Genomic DNA, 21,749 nt, shown 5'->3' with positions numbered 1-21,749 from the left:
TCACTGATGTGTGATTTTGTTTTGACTTTAATCTGTAATTTTATTAATGTTCCCTAAAGTACGGTTGCCCAAACTACGTCTAAAGCCTGGTTTATGCTTCTCCGTCAGCTCCGCAAGGGACAGACACGCACGGATTGACGGAAGCGTTTTGCTCTTTTACTTCTCCGTCTCCTGGAGAGTGTTGCGAAGCAATTGCCCGCCAGGACCACAGAGGGCGTAGCGCTGTTCTGTGGTATCCTGTCATGTATTGGTCCAAGATCGTTTGTTTATATTGTGTTTTTTGTGTATATAAGAGACTTTTAACACGGACATATTTGTCTCTTATTCTCCCACCGCTTCTTGCGCTCCCCACCTCTAAACCCACGTTTCCTGTCATTTCCGCCCACAAATAAAACGCTTGCTGCGCATCTTTTCACTCATCCAGTCACGGGAGAATTAAACGTTCATATTTTTAGAGTTTTTTCGCGAGGCATTCTTCAAGCTTCTCCGTGTCTGCCGCTAGTTATCCTCGGCTCTCTTTGCAATGGCGGCGCTGTAAACAACAGCGGCGTCCTGACCAATCACAAGCTTGCGTAATCCGTCTCGTTCGACGGATGTTTAAAAAAGTGGACTCGACTCCGTACGTACTTGCGTGCCTGCCGGAGCCCTACGCAAGGACGGATAATGGCGTTGCGTGTCTCAGCACTGACGCAGACGGAGAAGCATAAATCAGGCTTAAGACTCTAAACTCAAGAAGCAGAACAGCAGATTTTGATACAGATGTTTTTGTGATGATTTTTTTCATGTAAAAAACTTATTTTTAACAACATTTCCTTCTTGCTTACTGACTTCTACGAAAAAAGCAGATTTTCGCTGAAACATTTATAAAACTTGAATAAAAACAGCTACTTTTACTGAAACAACGGTAACTCTATGAGTATTAAGTTATTTAAGACCAAAAAACCAAATCCAGATAGTTTTATTCTTTATAAAGGTAGACCAGTGTAAACACTTTAAGGGCCCGTGAGGATTTTCAACTTCATGATTTTTTCCCACGAGTTAAAAACTTTGTTTGATTCCAGCAAATCAAAATTAATCAGCGCAGGATTTTTTAATTCATACGTGAAAGTTTTTACTTTTTCAAAGTTTAAATTCAGAACAAATTTTCATGTTTTTGTGGTTTTTTGGGTGTGAAAATAAACCTGATAAAATTATTAGTGTTGGGACTTTATTCAAACACAATTACAAGTAGGGATGCAACGATACCACTTTTCCAATCCGATGCGATACCGATACTTGGATCTGAATACTCGCCGATACCGATACTTCTACCACACAAAAAATTTCTAGGATTTGGAATACAGATTTTATTCTTTTCTCTGCTTTCAACAGGAAAAGACTGTGAGGTAGATAAAAAGTAAAATATATGAATAGAAATCATCACAAAACTAAAATATTAGGTGAACAGAAATGACAAGTTACAGTGACGCCATTTTCAAGCAGCTGCATTGGTATCGGTTAACTTTTACCGCAACAGTGTTGCCAGTAAAATACCGTAGTATATTTCACAAGAAAATTACATCAATAACGCAACATTATACCATGATTAATATGTGTTGTGCTGTATGTTTATGGTATGTTACCGTAAGCTCATTTCAAGGTATGCTGCAATACATTTTCCAGTGATTTACCGTAAACATACACTTTGCTACTGAAAATAGTCAACGCTGTCAGAGGGTACTGTGTTTTCGTGGGCAGTAATTTACCTTTTTCATGTCATATTTTACTAAGATACGAGTAAACGGTAACATACTGTAATAAAATAAAGGCTCCTAAAATAAAAGGTTTATACTTGTGCGTGCACACACACACCCCTGCACACTTGTTTGTGTAATAGTTGGACATATTTAAGATCAAGATGTAAACAAAATGCACTGGATTATCTTTTTTTATTTGATTTCTTCCATTAAAACAGAAAAACATACCAATAGCCGGTAAAAGTCTCTTCAATAAAATGCTTTGTAGTTAAACATCCAGAATGGTATAGTGAGAAGAAATTGGCAACTGATGGTCATAATGTAAAAAAGAAATTAATCAGTGACCTGTGCGACCTACAGCTGATAAATAGTCAGATGAATACAAAATGTATACAAACCTTTCTTAAATGCAAGTAGTAGTTTACGTATTTGAATTGGTGTAAGAAAATGTTCTAACACTAACAGAAGGTCACTTTTTTGTTGGACACCAATGACATCTTTCAGGTGGTTTGCAATGGACAGTACTTTCTGTCTCCCCAATTCCGGCAGGATGCATGTGATTTCATCCTCAATTTCCATCACTGGAATATAAGGGGAAAAAATCATGAAGAAACTGAATGGTGCAGGGAAACAACAAAATGATCTGCCATGTTATAAAGGGGTATTGGGTAATGATCCATCAGACTGTCAACATTTACACACAAACTTCTGTCTGTAGGGCAGTGTAGGCAATAAAGTCCAAGGTCAATAAGGCGTACTGACTGATGCAATTCTAGCACAAAGTACAATTTAGAATCATTAACAAGTATCACAACTATCTTCCCAACCTCTGTGCTCTCATCAGTGTGATCTACTACAACAACATGACCTTTGACATATTTGGTACCTTTGTAGACAACTGCTGACACATCTAGCATGTTATGATTAGAGACGTTTGCTTTTGTCACAGCATCCTGAGTGGCAGAGTTGTAAAGATGATGTCTATAATCATTCACTTCTCCAATGATTTGAATTGTAGGTGGAAATATTTGCCCTGCCAAGAGGTAGGACTGCAGTAGCTGATGCCGTTCAGCCAGAGTCTTGCATAAATTGACAAAGTTATGCACTTTTCTTGAACATTGTTTGAAATAAGAGTGCTTGCTCTCAAACCTAAGAGTCCATAAATGAATAAGTGGCCCAAAGTAAAGTATAAGCTCTGGATAATGTGGCAAATAGTGGTGTTTCGGTTTCAAAGCCTTGTCAGGAAACATACTGTGCCTCAGATATATATACTCCTCTATCATTATCTTTAGGTAGGCAATGTCATTGTGACTGATTTGGGGGGCACATACAAGTTCAACAATGTCTCTGAGCTTAAGACATAACTGCCAAACCTCATTATCCACAGGATCTTTTATCTTTTCACCAATGTACAGAGGTAAAAGTCGCAGAAGGCATCGGTTTTGTGCTGCTGAACCTGCCAACCTCTGTCCTGTTTTCACCTCACATGGCTTACTTAAAGCATCACTTCCTATGTGTTTGAACTTTGCAACAGCTCTGTTTAACTCATTATATGTGAAATGCTTCTCAACTTGAACAAGGGTGTCAATATATAGTGACAAGTCACCTGAAACTACTCCTTCATATAGGTCATGGACATGGCCCAAACATGGAGGTAGCCCAGAGCACACATGGAAGTACTTCAGTGAATTGAATACAGAGTTACATTTTATCCCATTCACAACAGACTGGTCAGTTGTGGAGAGGATCTCTATACTATCTTTATAGTTGTCAGCAGTTCTTTTTGGGCAAAGTGCTAGTGGATTTTTAATGAAGCCTTCCCTGTCAACTAAGCAGTATCTGCAAAAATGTTTGCTGCAACTGAAATTCTCAGTAAAACCACCAATGCAGTGTGAGCCCAGATTGCCCCCTAAGAAGGCTATCAAAACTGCTTTGATCATGTTTCCGTCTGCTGCCAGAAACCCCGTCTCTTCCAAATTTTTAAGGTCTGCAGTAAGACTGGCAAAAACTTTGTTGTGGCCAAAAGTCTTGAAATCGGCTTCTCTGCAAAGCGAAACAAGTTGCATCGCATCAACAGAAGACCGGTTGTGCGATAAAATCTCACCTAGTGTCATGTACACTGCTAGGATTTTGTGTTTTGTTTTGCCTGGACCTAATGGACTGACCACTTCGAATGCATCTTGGTAGAGCATAAGGGACAGAGATGATGGATACTGCTGCAAAAGTAAATGATCTTTGACATTTTGACCATCTGAGACATCCTCTAGCATGTCTTTTGATTGATGGAGTTTTGACTGTTTGTACTGCTCCTGCACTGTGGGTTGTCCTAGGAGAGGCTTTAGGGTTTTGTAATTGGCACATAATAAAGAAAACGCTTTTTCCCTGTACGGTCACGTCCTAAATAAATTTGAGTGGGCTCTATACAGCTGAAGTTTTCTTTGAAAAATGTCTTTCTTGTTTTGTCTGACCTCAACACACCTTTATTGTACTGTGTTAGGAAGTCATTTTGTGAAAGTTCCTGAATAATATTGTGTATAGATGCTTCAGGTATATCAAATGCAGAAAGTTAATCAAACTGTTTTCCAAGAACATTGTGCACTCCAGAGATGTGAAGATCTTGGAATTCCTCTATGATGCACTGTATAGTGCTGGCTGGCAAAAGCATTTTAGCTTTTTAAATAAAACAGTGCCAATTGATTTAGAAATGGCTCTTCATTATTTGTAGCATTCTGTAAATGTCTGTCTTCTAAGGTGTCCTGTTCTGTCCTTGTACCATGTTAATGTCACCAATTTCTTGTTGACTTGTCTGTTGAACAGTCTTTGACTGCCTGTGTTTCCGAGAAATATGACTAGAGAATGATGTTCGAACACTGAAATATTTAGAGCAACCTTTAAATGGGCATAATACTTTTTTCCATCTTTAATATGGATCTTCAGATGGACACAAAGACTTTTAATATTTTGTCCAACATACCCACATCCAGGAACTTGACAGCTGAGGCCTAGTCCACACGTAGCCGGGGTTTTTTAAAAACGAATATCTGCCCCTCCAAAAACTTGCATCCACACCACCTCGTTTTAAAAAAAACTCTGTCCACACGTACCCAGATAAATACGTTGTTAAGGACATGCCAGACCTGTAGGCGGCAGTACTTCCCCCGTTCTTAACCTCGTCCTTCGTCTGTGGTCTTCCGTAAGGAGCAGTAATTCCTCTTGCAAAAACAAACAAGCAGAAAGCGCTTGGACAACTGATAAAGCGAGCGCAGCTCTGAGGGCATCCATGCTGTCGGCTAGTGTAAACACAGGTCGCACACGTGATGTCAGCATTTTTTGTCGCGGAAAGTGACGTTGCGGACCTTAAAACTCCGGTTTTGTCTGTCCACACGCAGACCCCAAAACGGAGAAAACGCAGATCTTCACTTTGGCCGGAGTTTTTAAAAATTTCCATTTTCATGTGAAAAAACTCCGTTTTCGTGTGGATGACAGGCCAAAACGTAGAAAAATATCTACGTTTTGGCAGATCCCCGGCTACGTGTGGACAGGGCCTGAGATTTCCAGTGAACTTCCAGCTCTCCTCCTCAGTGTTCTCCCCTCGTCTATGATTTCTGTGCATATGGGAACGAAAGGCAGTGAATGTTTTAAAAGTGGCTTTACAATTCTCAAGTCCACAAGAAAACATATAGTTTGTATTGTGTTTATGGCTTGTAACATGTGAACTGAACAATATAAATTTGTGTGCACGGAATCCACAATATTTACAGAGAAACATTTTAAGTACCCTATATCTTCAGTAGTTTCTTTTCCAGGGATAGTTTAAGCAATTCAACAAAAATGCATAGAAAACTAAACAGTACCTTAACAGTAGGCTAAATAGTCATAAAAGGCTCAAATATGCCTAAAATGTAACATCCCCTCAAAAAATGGAAAGTAGTAAAGTTTTCACACTGGCCACAAAAAGGAAAATTATTTGACCTCAATATCAGAGTTAAACCTCTCCAACCTGTTCTGCATATCACAGCATGCACTGCCAGCAACCTTCACCTGCAAACAGGGTACTGTCAAATTAGCCTTTGTTTTTGTTTTTTGTTTTTTTGCTCCTAACTTTATTGAAAACAAATATCATACACAAGAGAAGTCAAGGAAACAAACTGACTTTGATAGCAGTCTCCATTACAGAAAATGTGTAGCAAATCCTTTTACCTTTGAAAAGAAAAAAATAAGAAGAAAAAATGATCAAGAGTAAAACGATAAGTAGCAGAAACATTTTGGCACAAGCAGTTTTCTTATTCATATCTGAGATGTGCTTGAGTGACTAAAAATATAGGGGAAAGTTATTCAAGAAAATGATAAACAGAGAACTGTTTTCCAATTGCATGAATAAATAAATGATTTACATAGAATATTTACAAAAAGAAAACATCAGCTATTTTAAGTTAAATCTAGCTTTGGCTATCAGTCCAAAATACAATCACATGCTGACAATTGAAAAATAGATTATGCATTGTTTGTAGATCTTAACAAATTTGGTTTTAAGCATCACATTACTTTGCACGGGTAGCAGCTGAAAATTAATCACCTTGTTTGTCAGTTTTTAAAACATTCGGGTAACTTTTATGGACAGGGACCATTTTGCAGAATTTGCATGAAGATCACAGCTATAGCTAGTTTAAAAGCCAAAACATGCAGTAAAATACTTACCAGACTGACCAACAATGGGTCGCATTCGGGATACGTGTTTGGAAAATGTTTTTATTTCTTCTTTTCCTAAAAGTGCAAGACAACGATCATATATGGTCTTTCCAATGTTGTTGTTTTGAAAGCAAATATCCAGGTTGTATCAGGTGAAAGTGATGAATTCTTTTTCACTTATCTAATTCTGGGAAACCCAACAACATAAAACATACCTAGGGGTGGGAAATACCTTTGATGAGTTCTCCCTTGGCCCATTTCCTTAAGATTCCATCTATAGCTGTCTGAATTTTTTGTTACATCTATAGCAGGGGTGTCAAGCATGCGGCCCGCGGGCCGCATCCGGCCCGCAAGCGGGTTAAATCCGGCCCGCGAGATGGTTGTGTAAACTTTATTTTCATACTTTACAATGTAGAGTGAAAATAAACATATCTTTGTGAGCAAGTTTTCTCTGTAATGAGTATAAATAAAACAAAGCTGCGCTCAAGGCTCACACAAGAACTTGAATCACATCCTGAAGTTGGCCGCCACTCAGGATGTGACTTCTGATATTGATGTGCTGGTGAAAGCTAAAAGATGTAAAGTAAAATGAGTCAAATATACTTTAAGTGCTGCATGAAACTGATCTTGCCATGTGATCTTTAAGCTCTTTGAATCACTAAGGAATGTTTTTTTTATTTTTTATTTTTTATTTTTTTTTATTTTCAAGTACACTTCAGGTGTTGTACTTGTACTACACTGTCCTCAGGCTCCAGCCTCATTTTATATTGATTGTATTAAAACAAAGAAAACAATCTGAAGTATTTAATTAATTTACCGGTCCGGCCCACTTGGGACTAGATTTCCCTCAATGTGGCCCCTGAGCTAAAATGAGTTTGACACCCCTGATCTATAGTGAACACAATGGATAGACAACAGCATAATTTTGGTGGCTGTAATTATCCTATAATATTGCTATGAAAACATGCAAAAAAAACAACTGATGGAATTTTGAAATGATCAATATTTTATGGAATATTTTACATAAAATTTCTTACAATTATAAAGTCGTAAACTGGTATCATGTCAGTTTTTTGATAAAATTCTGTAAACATTTATCAGTTTAAATCGCCTACCAGGCAGATGTCAGTTACTGTCATTTAGGCAGTAGGACTGATAGATTATCTTAAATATGATTTCATCAATCTGAGATGATTTTTTTATTTACAATGTAGGCTTGGTTAAAGCATCCAATCTTTTTTTATGGGATTATAATTAAAATATTTTTAAACAGATTTTAGTGAGTGTTTACATACTGTATGCTTTTATAATAGCTCAATTAAAACATTTATTCTTGGAGCATTTTCTCTTTACTATGGGGCATAGTGTTTTTTCATTGGTGATCTCACAAAGAAATGTTTTGGTAATGCACTCTGAATGAAGATTTGAGCAAGGTATTTTAAAATGTCCACTGAAAAACCACAGACAGAAAAATGTCAGAGGTATACCAAATTTTTATATTTGCTGTACTTTACCTGTTTCCTTTAAAACAGTGACATACCATGAAAAATATGTGATGTTGTTGAATTTACTCACCATTACATGCCAAATACAGTACTACACTGCTAAGATTTTAGCTGTATTTTACTGTTGATTTTACAGTAATATACTATAGGAATGACAGCACAGTCTAACAGTACATGGAAGTTACAGTACTACACTGCAAACGCTTTTACAGGTATTTTACTGTTGATTTTACAGTAATATACTAGCAAATGCCAGCAAAGTCTAACAGTGCAGCTCGTTCCGGAGGCTTGTTCATTTCCAAGCAGCATTTTAGTTGCTCTGCTCGCTCTTACGTCAGGCTGTGAATGTTTGTTGACGGTCCCTAAAGCAGGGGGAGGGGAATACAGTAGTTGTGTTTCTGGAGAAATGAAACTTAACGTGGCCTATACAAAGCTGAGTCACTCATGAAGCTTCTCACTTCAAATAAATCCTCTGAGAAAGCAGCTGGACCCTTTCGGACGTTTGAAAAATAACCATGGCTCGTAAGTATATAACTAATAATAAAATGTTTATTTATTAGAATAAAGTGTCTGCAGCTGCCAGCTGAGCAGAGATGTTTTATTTATGTTTCAGTCACACTTGTGGCGGCTGCAGCAGGAGCAGGTGACGCATCCTTCTAACTGCTTAGTTTTCCTTTTCTTTTGAAAATGATAACCTATTGTGCTTGTTTGCTCTGCAGCATCATTATTCGTTGCAGCCCCCGTTGTCCTGGCAGGAGCTGGTTTCACCTCAGCTGGAATAGCAGCTGGCTCCTACGCTGCAGGCATGATGTCCAGCGCAGCCGTCGCTAACGGAGGAGCGGTGGCAGCTGGAAGTCTGGTGGCTGTTCTACAGTCAGCAGGTAAAACCACATCTTCACGTGTTTTATTAAAGTATAACATCCAGCTCATGCTAGGGGCCCTCAACAAAACTGAATCTTAGGTTTAAGTAAACCTGAGCTTATTTTAACTCCTAACCCAAAAACCTGGTGATGGATGGTGTCACAGCCCATTTCAAGCACTTTCACAGCCCCATGACATCAAAAAGTGTTCTACTTCTTTATTTTATTTGTGTTTTCTATTTTAAAAGGGTGATGGTTCTTTAAGGTTAAATTTGTTTTAGGTGCAGCTGGTTTGTCTGGAGCAGCTGGAGCTGCTGTGGCTGGAGTTGGAGCAGTGGCAGGATGGGTGGCGAGCGCCATGGTCTGAAACATCAGGAAATCCTGTTTCTATCTGTTAAATCTGCAGGTGTGTGTGTGTTTTCTCATCTAGATGTGTGTGAGTGGGGTTCTGGATTTTCACTACATGTTACAGAAATAATAATCTGTTAAGATCATTGTTCCTTTCTAACAAGTTTCAGGGCTGCTATTTTAGTTTTAAAAAGGTGTGTTTCTGAATGCAGCACCATTGTTTTTATTGGGTTTGTTTCACAAATAAAACTTACTGTATCCAGCTGGGCAGAAATATTATATTTCAGCAGAACTTTTGTTGATTTCTTGTGTTGTATTTAAATAAAAAGGCTGACAACAGCTGTGACGTTTCCTTCCTTCATCTGTACAAGTTGCAGCCACTAGGTGGCGGTAGAGCTGCAGAGTAGGTGTGGCTGGTCAACAACAGCAACACTGTTCAAAGATTCCTTTTTATTTCCAAGCTTAAAACAGTGAACAGTTATTTATCTGTCCACCTTCAGCACACGCAGACGTAAGTGATGAAACATTAAGTGCAGAACTGGACACACACAGCTGATAACAACATTCAGCACTCCGGAACGAGCAGCGAGCAAACGTTGGATATTAGCACATTGGAGCAGAAACGGATATTAAAATGTTGTTTATTCTTTGTTTTTAAATGCAAACACCTACATGACTCCATCAGCAACATAACAAGCATAAAGTACGAAAAAAGAGAAAATTGTGAAAAGGCACAAGTTTCACTTCAAATCTGCGTAAAAATGGAAATTCATTCAAATAAAGTTTTTAGTTTTTTTTCTACATCTAAATAACTCAAAATAATCACTAGATTTTTGAACCTCTTAACATAATTTTGAATTTCTTTCCAATCTTTTTGGGGTTTAATGAAAATACGTTATTTTAGAGGAATTGAGATGTTTTTAAAACACGTTTTTCCGGGTAAAACAGTCACTTGTTGCCACATCAGACACATTTTCTGCTGCTAATGAAACAATAAAGATCCAACTATGTTTGTGATGATTTCACAACCATTAAAGTAAAATCTCATGCTTTGTAAAAAGAAAAATGCAATGTTTTATGCTCTGAATCCAAAAGGTCGTGTGTTTAGACTTGAATGAAAAAATAACATTAACTTAAAATTAATAAACCTGATAAATTAATTAAAAATATTTCTGTCTTTTCCATAATGACAGTATTTACATAATCATCTCCTACTTTCGAGCTGCCATTCCAAATCCTGTTTCATTAAACCGATTTCCGTTGACTGGAGAAATGAATAAAATTATATAAATATAATTTAACATAATACTAAAGTGCTGCTAGAATTAGCTTTTGGTAATAAGCATGGCGCACTTGCGTGAGCTTGCATCTCAAAAGATGATTTCTTCTGTAATTTTTTACTCTTTGTGCAGCTACATGCCCGTGGTTGGTGTCTCTTGCACAGAAACATCCCTGCTACTTAACTGCACTAGAAGTCTCTTTGTCCTTTACTCCTTTCCTTGGAACCTTCTGGGCGATCCCATAGGGCACGTGGCATGCCACCGTCCCCATTTCCGCTGCCCCCTCCACATGAAACATCTGGTCATCGAAGAAGATATGAGGCCTGATCTTCTCCAGCATCGGACCCTTGGGTGCTCCTGCCAGGAACAGAGCCTCGTCGATCTCCAGACCCCACGAGCGCAGAGTTTTTAAAGCTCTGGCACCAGAACTGGCCGCGCTGCGAGCCGTCACCAAGTAGGTCCGGATGGGACAGTCCATTCGGTGACCTTTGGCATAAAACTTCTTCTGCAGCCTCCCCAAAACCTCCAGGAAGCCCTTCAGAGGTCCCTGTGGGGTGAGAGGTGCTTTTATTTCAGGTGGACTGAGAGGGTGACACTGCAGCATTGACCCTCTCTGCTGACGGTTTTAGGCAGAACATTTTTATTTTTTAATTTAGAGTTTTAATTAAATGCCAAAATAATGACTACACGTGTCTACAAGTATTATCAGATACTCGTTTATAAGTTTTTCAGCCAAAAATGTTGGTCTGGGTGTGACTTGCATTAAAAAGCTAAAACACCAGTTTGTGTACTTTACATGGTCCAGAGGCTTGTTCTCGTGCGTCTTCTCGTGCTCAAAGAACTTGTCCAGTCCGTGGGCCTTGAAAATCTGCTCCGACTCATCTGAGAAAAGAACGGCGTCGCCATCGAAGGCGACGCGCAGCTGCGTCTCCGACACTTCTGTCATCTTCTCTGGTGTGAACATGGTGGCCGCTGCTATACCTGGTTCACGCAATATTAAAAATAAACAAAGTTTCCATTTTATCTGCTCATCTGAAGCCGTTTGTTCATCCAGACGGAGATTATCTCAATGCTCACCTTCATCCAGAGCCTCGTGGACCTTAACCGGGTCAGCAGATAGGTAAAGGTTAGTATGGTAGGCCTTCAAGTAGCCTATAGGACTGTTTCCTCCTGTCATGCAGAAACGCTCGATGACTAACTCTGCAAGAGAGGAGAAAAAAATAAACAGTGCATATGTGGATAAACGAGGGCCCGGGCGGGATTTGATCCCCAGACTCCCGGGTGAGAGTCATACGCTCTAACCAGTCAGCCAAAGGGACATCCCCTTGGCTAAGTAGCCAGGGCGCATGATCAATCGGGACACTGTGACAGGACACTCACTGTCACACATAGGTAATAAAACTGGGTGATCATTAAAGCATTTGGAGCAGATGAAACCCATTTCAGATATAAAAGTGACACATCCAACTAAAATACAAGCAGATCTAAGGATCTGACCCTGACGACCCAGAGCGGGACCTCGAACCCAACTTTGTGAGCCACTGACCAGCTGTTGATGTGGAAAAGACCTTTTTCCAAGAAATATATTAACATGAGTGTTTTCCCATGTCTTGCTGTGACACAATGCTGCATTTTTACATATTTTTTCACTTTAAGGTCAGAAAGCAGCTTTTTAATCTCCATTTAAATCCCTGGACTGATCTGTTTGTTATGATCTGTCTTGTCCGCAGAACCAAACCATCCGGTTAATCTCCAGTCTGCTCCAACACAGCTGGGATTCTGTTCAGAGGGTTGCTTTTTTTGAAACTCCTCCCCTTGAAAAAAGACTGTCTGCAGATGTGTTAATATAAACCCATACATCTGCATCAAGGGTTCTCATGTGTTTTATTAATAAACTGGAAGCAAAGCCATGGAAACAAAAGTTTAAATTCCTCATAAAAATAGATGAAATAAATGATGAAAAAAGCAATAAAAAGAATATTCCTGCCGGTGTGAACCGATGCAATGAGAGTTTAAATATTTCATTTACCTTGCAGCATCATAGGATATGAAAAGACTGGGTGGCTTAAAAAAGCATCATGTGAAAGATGTTTTTGAGAAGTTTTTATTCTGGTTTAGGAGACTTTTCTTCATTTTTACTCCATTCAGATCAGATATCAACATGCAAGTGCTGAAAAATGAAATATAAATAATCGTTTACTTGGTAGAAAATGCTAAACTGGTCCAGAATGTTGATTCTTGCTGCTAAATAAATATCTATCAACACACATTTTTTCTGGATTACTTTTTTTTATTATTATTAATTTCAAAGTCATTGTTTGTTACGATCCAGGCTGTCTAGGGGGGCTGGGGTAACAATGAGGACGCACGTTCTCATGTTAAAAGTAACAAAACAACATTTCTTTACATAAATATAAACTCAAAACACAGATTAACCAGACACATCAGCAGCAACGCAAAACGAGTAACAACTAAACTTTCATATTAACCAAATTAATACAAAACCCACGAAAGACCATCACATTATTTTTCCTAATTTCCGAGTGATGTCTTAATTAAAACAAGCGAAGGGGTAAAGTGTCCTTTACCCCTAAAAGGGGCGAACGGTTAAACACAGACAGTTTTAAGCTCCCACCAAAGTTGTTACATAAAACTTAACAAAACAAAACAAAACAAAACAAAACAAAACAAAAAGCTGCTGAGGAAACAACAGACCAGAGAGAACCTCCATAGCCTGCAGCTCTCTGAACTGAGGGCTGGCTGACTTTTATGCTGCTGGTCATCAGGATCAGCTGAGAGAATCTAACCGGGAGGCAATCTAGTGAGATTGGAGCCAGGTGCTGCATCTCGTCTCTCACACACACACACACACACACACACACACACACACACACACACACACACACACACACACACACACACACACACACACACACACACACACACACACACACACACACACACACACACACACAGGGAAAAACCCAAATGGCTCTGAGCCATAACAATGTTTGTATTTTTGTGTAAGAGTTTTTTTCCCCACAGGATAAAATATTGTAATCCACATAAACTGAAAAGATAACCCCTTGTTTAAGTTTTTATTTTAAGAGCCTATTTTAAAGCACCAAAATAACTCCTAGTACCTTCCAGAATGAGCCGTTTCTGGGCTCTGTAAGAACACATACCGGAACTGGCCACACCCACTCACCCCGATACCACCACCCGCTCAGGCTGAGCAGCTCCAATATCTGGGAGGGGCTTGTAGTAGAGCTGCTGCCCCCTGGCAGCAGGTCTCTCTTGCTTGTGGGAGGTGGTTTTATGCTATTGTGCCGGTTTGTGATGTCACAAACGGGGACTTTTTGAAACAGCTCGTTTTAGACTCATAGTGCATAAAACCGAAAACACTGACAGAAAATAGATGAATTGGTTCATGTTTGGAGTTTTAATGGAGGCAGTAGAGACCCACGCAGCACAACAGAACGCAAAAGGGTGGGTTTGAGATTATGAAGACGACGTATCTCAGAGGCTTCGTTGACTTACGGTGATGATTGATGGTGGTGATGAGTCTTAGGCCAACGTAGGCGTGGTTGTTGGTGATGAGAACCACATCGAAAAGCTCTTCACTGTCAGGATAAAGCTCCCTCAGTTTGGTGTTGACCGCCTCCAAAGCCTGGGACCGTGACCAAAAACACAGATTTGTGTTAAAACAAAAGAAACAAAGCATCCACGTTTGATCCTCCGCCCCCACAGACACAACACAGAAATCCTCTGGATGTTCATGTTTCTCCACATCAGGAACCTCTGACCTTGACGAAGGAGAAGGCCGGTCCAGGGCTGAACGGCTCGGTCTCGTGAGCCACCTGGTACTTGATGTACTCCTCCATCCCTTGCTGCTCGTAGATCTGCTGCTCCTTCTCCATGTTGAAGAGGACTCGGGACGACACGGCGATGGTGATGGCGTTCTGCGGCTTGGGCTGGAGGGTGAGCGGTTCAAACCGTGACATTTAGACCACAGAACAGTTCTGGTTGTCCCATCTGGCACCTCTTCAAGAGTCTGATAGCAGGCTCACATACCAGAGGCTGAAACCTGTTAACTCTTTACGGGTTGAAACAAGGTTAGGCTTCTTATTTTAAACAAAATAACTAATGACTGTGATTAAAATGTAATATTCCCATTTAACTGTATTTTAAGAGCATTTAATTCAACTGTAACCTCTAAATTATTTGATGATCTGCTTAATTTACGAGCAGTCAAAATGTCACTTCAACTGGTGATAAACATCTATGTTCATTTGCATTCACAAAGTAAAAATACTGTTGAATCACGCCATAAAGAAAAGATGCACATTTTATTATTATAACCCCAGAAAAAACTTTTTACCTTCAGAATTAGCATATATATATATATATATATATATATATATATATATATATATATATATATATATATATATATATATATATATTAGAGGTGGGAAAAATGATCGATTCTAAGATGCATCGCGATTCAGCCGTGCATGATTCCGCATCGATGCAGCAACGTGACATAATGAGATTTTCTCCCTATGTCTATGCGAGGACAATAAAGTTTTGAAGTTTTACAATTACTTCTGGGGGCAGAGTTGCAATGACATGCGCACTGCGTTGCCCTAGCGCCAATTTAAAACAGAAAAGGCGGACAGGTATACAGGTCCAACATTACCAGTAATCAAAGATGTACCCGTTTCATTTAAATCGGATGTCTGGGCTAATTTCAGTTTTGGGATCCTGGATGTGAAAGAATCCCTTAACACAGTATTTGTTTACTATTTTTAAGTTCAGTAATATTCTATCTTAAAGCTGCTCTACCGAAAACATTATTTCTTATATTATTTAAGTAACTATAGGCAGCACACTTTAAACATTATTGCTCACTATAGTGAATAGATGAATGTTCTGTTTTTCAGGGATTTCGAAATCAAAAAGAAATTGAAAACTATTCTACTGCTTTTATTAAGTCATGAAAATTTTTGTGTGAAGAATCGTGATGCATTTCAGACTCAAATCGAATCTTTAGGCAGATAATCGGAATCGGAATCGGATCGAATCGTGAGGCAGGTAGAGATGCACACCACTAATATATATATATATATATATATATATATATATATATATATATACACATATATATATATATATAAATACAATGACTATATACAATGACTATATATATATATATATATATATATATATATATATATATGTATATATAGTCATATTTCTCAAGAACTGCAGTTGTTTTTACCAAAAGGACAAAACATAAAATATGTAATTTTTTATTTTCGTAATGAGGCACAAAGTGGAATTTTGTAGCCTTGACGGGTCAAAAATCTATTTATTTATTATTATTATTATTATTTCTGTGCATTTGCAGTAATAATAGTTATTTTAAATGCTTACATAATTTTTCCTTTCACTGCTTCAAATGTGATAAACATCAGACCTAACCACAGATATAAAGCTCTTTATGCACTTTTTGTTCACTTTTCATAAAACGATGTTCAAAGTGACAAATCTAGGAGGAGAGGATTGAAAATGCTCTTTGAATTTTACGTTTATATTTGTAAACATTTTTAAAATGCAATCTTGCTTGTTTATTAAACTTTAGAGCTGCAGGGCGATGGACCTTAAAGACATTTGAAATCAATTTAATTTAAAAGAGGAAAACCAGAGAAAGGATCGTTTAAATTTCGTCTTTAAGCATCATCCCTGCAGCTACAAGTTGTTTTTTTTAGCCTCGGCAGCTCCCTGATTGTCTTTTCATCTACCTGATCTGAAACATGAACCCTTGGTTTCCAACCGACACAATGGATCATCCTGCTTCATCTTTATGTAGTTAGATTATCAGTGAGCCAAAGCTTTTAAATAATTCATCACTCAGCAGCACAGCTTAGAGCTTTTACTGTGAGATTATCAAGCCCCAGGACAAACTAACAGAACTTTATGTTTCACTTGTGATTAGAGCAGACCTCTGGGCTGTGATGCTAAATGAAAAACAGTAGGTAGGGTGAAGATGCAGATAGATGGAGATACTCACTGGTTGGGGTTTCTTCGTGGGTGTGGAGGGCTTCAGAGCTGCTCTAGCTTCTTCCCAAGGGGGTCTGCCACTGCTGCTGCCATTCCTCACCAAATCCTGCCCGCTGACTGTCAGAGTTTGGCTGCTGTTCAGACTCATCTTAAGGCTCTTTTCAGGATCACACTGAGACCCTCCACCCCCGATGGGTCACTTTTAAACACCCGTATGACAGAAATCCCCACAGAAATCCACAGATTACATCCAGTCCTGCTTCACTCAACAGATGAGCTCAAAATGACTGCAGAGGCACCCGGTTGGCTGCCAAAAAGATCCAGAATTGGGCTGGGATGCTGGGAAATCAGAGGCAGGATGCAGGCAGATGCTGACTAAATTCAAGCTGTGACCTTGTGGGGTTTCGTGCAGCATCTTGCAGATGAAACCCCCTGATCGGGTCCTGTGTGCTGCTGCTCTTTCCTCTCTTGGACACTTTGTACTGACTCCAATCTCCTTTGCATCCTCCCACTTTTTAACTCTTTCACCGTGTGACTCGCTGGAGTCACGACAGAGCCTGATTCGATCTGACAGCTGGCTGCTGCTCACTGCTGGACGAGAGCAGCCCGTGTGTCTAGGGTCACGATGTCCTGAAAAGAGACATGCAGTCAAAATGTCTAAAGATTTGTTTTCTAATTCAAACAAATGATTTTTGACCCTTTTATGTTAGATTTTGCATCAAAGGTTCATGATATCGTCTGTATCCTTTACTACTTCCTATAAACTATTTCATAATCCTGCGTGGAATTCTGGGAAATGGAGTCGTTGTCTCTAATTTCCCTCAGCACTTGGAAAGCATCATCCTCGTCTCCTAGCAACAATCGGTGAGTCAGAGTAACACACACTCCCTTAATTTCCAGAAAGCTGAATGTGAAGGTGTCAGATTACATTTGTCACCCTCTCCGACTGTGGCACAGAGAAGCAGGCGGGTGCTGCAGGAACCAGATGAAAGCTCGTGTTGTGCTTTGAAGAGCGTTAAATGATCATTAATGGTGTTAGCTCAGCTTTCATCCCAGCAAACTGGCAGTTTGTGAGCTTCAGATGGGAGGGTGAGACTGAGCAGACAGCAAGATAACAGACACGTGTGAACACATCAAACATATCAAGCAGTAAAAACTGTGTGTGAGGTAAACAAAAGCATACCGGTAACAAAATAAAATGTTATGACTGCAGAAAACATTTATTTCCATGATGTGACTCAGACTGAAGCATGAATAGCCCTATGGTGTAAGCTGCATGGTGGCGCAGTGGTTAGCACTGTTGCCTCGCAGCACGAAGGTTGCAGGTTCGAAACTAGGCTGTGGCCTTTCTGCGTGGAGTTGCGTGTTCTCCCCATGCATGCATGGGTTTCCTCCGGGTTCTCCGGTTTCCCCCACAGATCACAACATGCTCTATAGGTTATAAATTGTAAGTCTCTTTGGATAAAAGCGTCTGCCAAATAAATAAATAAATAAACATAAACATAAAAAGTGTCATGGTGTGGGCGTGTATGGCTGCCAGTGGAACTGGTTCTCTTGTATTTATTGATGACGTGACTGCTGACAAAAGCAGCACGATGAATTCTGAAGTGTTTCGGGATATATTATCTGCTCACATTCAGCCAAATGCCTCAGAACTCATTGGACGCGCTTCACAGTGAAGATGGACAATGACCCAAAGCATACTGCAAAAGCAACCAAAGAGTTTTTGAAGGGAAAGAAGTGGACTGTTTTGCAATGGCCAATTCAGTCACCTGACCTGAATCCGATTGAGCGTGCATTTCACTTGCTGAAGACAAAGCTGAAGGGAAAATGCCCCAGGAACAAGCAGGAGCTGAAGACTGTTGCAGTAGAGGCCTGGCAGAGCATCACCAGGGATGAAACCCAATGTCTGGTGATGTCTACGTGTTCCAGACTTCAGGCTGTAATTGACTGCAAAGGATTTGCAACCAAGTATTGAAATGTATGAGTTTGATTTATGGTTCTTATTCTGTCCCATTACTTTTGGTCCCTTAACAAGTGGGAGGCACATATGCAAACTGCTGTAATTCCTACAACGTTCACCTGATTCTGAATACCCTCAAATAAAAGCTGACAGTCTGCAGTTAAAGCACGTCTTGTTCGTTTCATTTGATATCCACTGTGGTGGTGTATAGAGCCAAATATGTTAGCACTGTGTCGATGTCCCAATATTTATGGCCCTGACTGTAAAAGATGAATATATCACACACACACACACACACACGTGTGCGCACAAACGGCATCTGACCTTATTCTTTGAACTTTAACACATTTTTACATTTGGATGAGTTGTAATGTTTTTATCGCTTTTTCTGCTTAAAGCAGCTGAATTTATTTTAACAGATTCAGACAAAAATCTATGAAAATCTGTGAAAGTTGACAAACATCTAATTATGCTGAAGCTACGTTCCCACAGGGTGCATGTTTTAAGTTCTAAAGCCTATTTTAACACTTTCAATGTGAACTTTAAACTCCACAAAGAAATAGACATAGAGGCATTGTGACTGATTAAAATGTTGTGGTTTCAAAATAGATTTACTCCCATAGAAATGTAATCAGATACATTCAGAGGTACTTTGTGGAAACAAAAGTTCACAAACTTGTATACTGTCTAAAACATATTTCTGTCAAATTATTGGTAATTTCAAGCCTTTGAATTAACTGATTAAATATTTTGTTTATTTGAATTGACATTGTTTTAACCTAATGAGACATTTTTGTTTTTTGGATGTTAAATCTTTAATTCCCCCAGCTTTTTCTAATTGGCATCATTTTTGTGTCTGGGAAAAAATTAAACAAATCTATAATTACATTTTTTATTCTGAAGTGAAATTCAGTCTCCAAGTAAAATAAATGGGTCAAAGTTGACCAGAATAAAAAAAAAATATCTCTTTAGATGTATCATCGGTAGTTAGTTTCTGCCACTAGATGGCAGCAGAGCTGTAAAAAAGCTGCAAATTCATTCATGCCTTCAGCGTGTTGGTGACAAAGAGGATGTGAAAGACTGTTTTAAAGAGGAAGTTGTGCTGAAAACTTAAGAGTATTTCTTTAATTCTGTAATAATTTCAGCCACATCAGTCAGGGATGCATTCAAATGTGGACACAAGGAGCTCAGTTTCATTCGTAAAATAGATGCATGAAATTCTAATAGTTTCCGGAAACATAAATAAAGTTGCATATGCGTGTTTGCGCTGTGATCTGGAGCTCGGGGACGGGGTTAACTGGGCATGGAGACAGTTGGGCCGCACCCTCTGAGCTGATTTGAATAACACCAGCATTTGGCGCCAAGCTGAGAGCATGTGTGTGTGTGTGTGTGTGTGTGTGTGTGTGTGTGTGTGTGTGTGTGTGTGTGTGTGTGTGTGTGTGTGTGTGTGTGTGTGTGTGTGTGTGTGTGTGTGTCACCTCTCATCCCTCCCCTCACAAAGCACCCTGCAGTGGCGGGAAATGCTGCAAAGACAAGAGGAACCTGAAAGAGGAGGCTCCTGAGGAACGTTAGAACACCTACGCCGTACCTGCAGTTTCCTTGGAAACGTGACTGGAATGAAACCGGAACGGTGGAGGAGAAGAAACCGCTTTGCCATTTTGGCGCGAGACTGCAGGACAGATAAAGCTGACAGTGGGTGGAGACAAAAGAATAAGCATGAGTCTCCACTCAGGGCCAGAACAAAGAGGCCTGGACACCCCCCACCCCCACCCCCCCAACACCGCCCCAGGGCCTGAAGCAAGGCAGATGACGATTATAACCTTAATCAGTCCTTTAAAGCAGCCACTCAGGCATGTTGGCCACCACCGGATTCTTTGTTCTTACCAATATTCCACACACACACACACACACACTAACCGTTATCAAACACATTTAAAGGTCTTTCTTTATGTTGTTGCTGAGGACAGCCTCCTGCCATCACAGAAAAGGTCATTTGCGGACATGGCAGCGCTGACAATCGGCAGCCATGTAATTGGATTTGTTGTTATTAGCTTCCAGAGAGCCCTGAGTCATCCAGGTCTTCCTAAATCGGCGGCATTAGTAAGTGGGTGAGTGGCTTTTTGTCGGGGCCAGAGTCACCCATCCTCACAGAGCAAAAAAGCTCTGACTTCCTGCCTCCAGCGAGGTTGACCAGAAAAACAGGAAGCTTGCATTGCTGCTGCGTTTCCTAGATGATTTTTGCTTCTTTCTTGTTTCACACACCAAACTTTAAAGGAGACGAGGACAACTGAAGCAGTGGTTGTTACATAATGCCGCACAGCAGTGGTCCACAATGCAAAAAAAAGTAGTAAAAAAAAGTTGGTGCCTGGGGAGGGGCAACTATGAGGGGTTAAAGGGGATGGGGGAAGGGCAAAACCCCTTTCTGGAGTAGCTTGGGGGGGGGGGGGGGGGGCTGCTGACAGCACTGAAAGGGGGCGAAATTCAAAAGATGCAGGAAGAGTCCCAAACTCAACTGAAGCAACCTTACACCACCAGGCCAAACAATGGGACATCTGCTGGGGCACTAAAAGCTGTTTGTGGCTGTTTTGAAGAGCTACTGCAGGTTTCAACACAGAACTTTTAAAGTGGTTTTGATGGAAGAGATAAGTCACTACCAGCATTTTGGAGCATGCAAATCACACAGGAGCACATAACGTCTGATATTTAGGCTGTGGTGATACGCCATGATGCTATCCATTCACTACCACCACAGTGGTGCGTGTCAGCATGACTGGGAAGCAACTGGTTCCTTAAATTTAATATTATGCAAAAAAATAAATAAATAAAAGAAAAGAGGAAGAAATAAAACTCAGACAAAATCTGTGGCGATGTTTTACTTTCTTTTATGGATGATCCGGAATAAACTGCAATCTGCGCATTTCTCCACAATAAAGCCACATCGTTTACAAAAAATAGTACCTATTCGCCTTTCGCCTCTTTGATTCCTGCAGAGCTGGGAGCAAAAATCTGCAGGACCACGTGAACTGTTTTCTGATTTCTGATCACAGTCGGACTTAATTGTAAATGTAAATAAAGACAAACTGATTTGCAGAAGATTCATGGAACGTTAAGATATTGTTTGTGTCAGCTACAGTAATTCAGAACTGAATGGATGGACGGATGATTAAATTAATGGATGGATGACTAAATGGATGGATGGATGACTAAATGGACTGAAGACTAAATGGATGGATGGATGACTAAATGAATGGATGGATGACTAAATGGATGGACGGATGACTAAATGGATGGATGGATGACTA

At 39.8% G+C, this 21,749-nt stretch overlaps 2 protein-coding genes across 3 annotated transcripts; one reads left to right on the top strand and one right to left on the bottom strand.

The window, feature by feature from the left end:
* The first annotated feature begins 8,312 nt into the window (after positions 1–8,312).
* LOC107392596 (interferon alpha-inducible protein 27-like protein 2A) lies at positions 8,313–9,477 on the top strand. Of its 2 annotated transcripts, XM_015970482.3 has the most exons (4): positions 8,313–8,452; positions 8,544–8,573; positions 8,650–8,811; positions 9,072–9,477. In XM_015970482.3, the coding sequence occupies exons 1-4, from the start codon at positions 8,446–8,448 to the stop codon at positions 9,155–9,157; spliced, it is 285 nt and encodes a 94-aa protein (XP_015825968.1). In that variant the 5' UTR covers positions 8,313–8,445; the 3' UTR covers positions 9,158–9,477. The 2 variants fall into 2 exon arrangements, with proteins under 2 accessions (XP_015825968.1, XP_054597492.1); XM_054741517.2 differs by lacking the exon at positions 8,544–8,573 and having other exon boundaries at positions 8,323–8,452.
* Positions 9,478–9,760: 283 nt separating this feature from the next.
* On the bottom strand, positions 9,761–16,826 carry nt5c1ab (5'-nucleotidase, cytosolic IAb). The gene is made up of 6 exons (XM_015970481.3): positions 16,495–16,826; positions 14,225–14,392; positions 13,959–14,088; positions 11,496–11,618; positions 11,215–11,399; positions 9,761–10,965 (listed from the first exon to the last, which is right to left on the bottom strand). Exons 1-6 carry the CDS (start codon positions 16,630–16,632, stop codon positions 10,594–10,596), a joined length of 1,116 nt encoding a protein of 371 aa, XP_015825967.1. The 5' UTR covers positions 16,633–16,826; the 3' UTR covers positions 9,761–10,593.
* Between the last annotated feature and the right edge of the window lie 4,923 nt (positions 16,827–21,749).

Source organism: Nothobranchius furzeri, chromosome 18 (assembly GCF_043380555.1).
Source record: "Nothobranchius furzeri strain GRZ-AD chromosome 18, NfurGRZ-RIMD1, whole genome shotgun sequence".
Classification (NCBI taxonomy): domain Eukaryota; kingdom Metazoa; phylum Chordata; class Actinopteri; order Cyprinodontiformes; family Nothobranchiidae; genus Nothobranchius; species Nothobranchius furzeri.
Note: the sequence above shows the minus strand (reverse complement) of the source record. Positions and strands in the feature narration are given on the sequence as shown.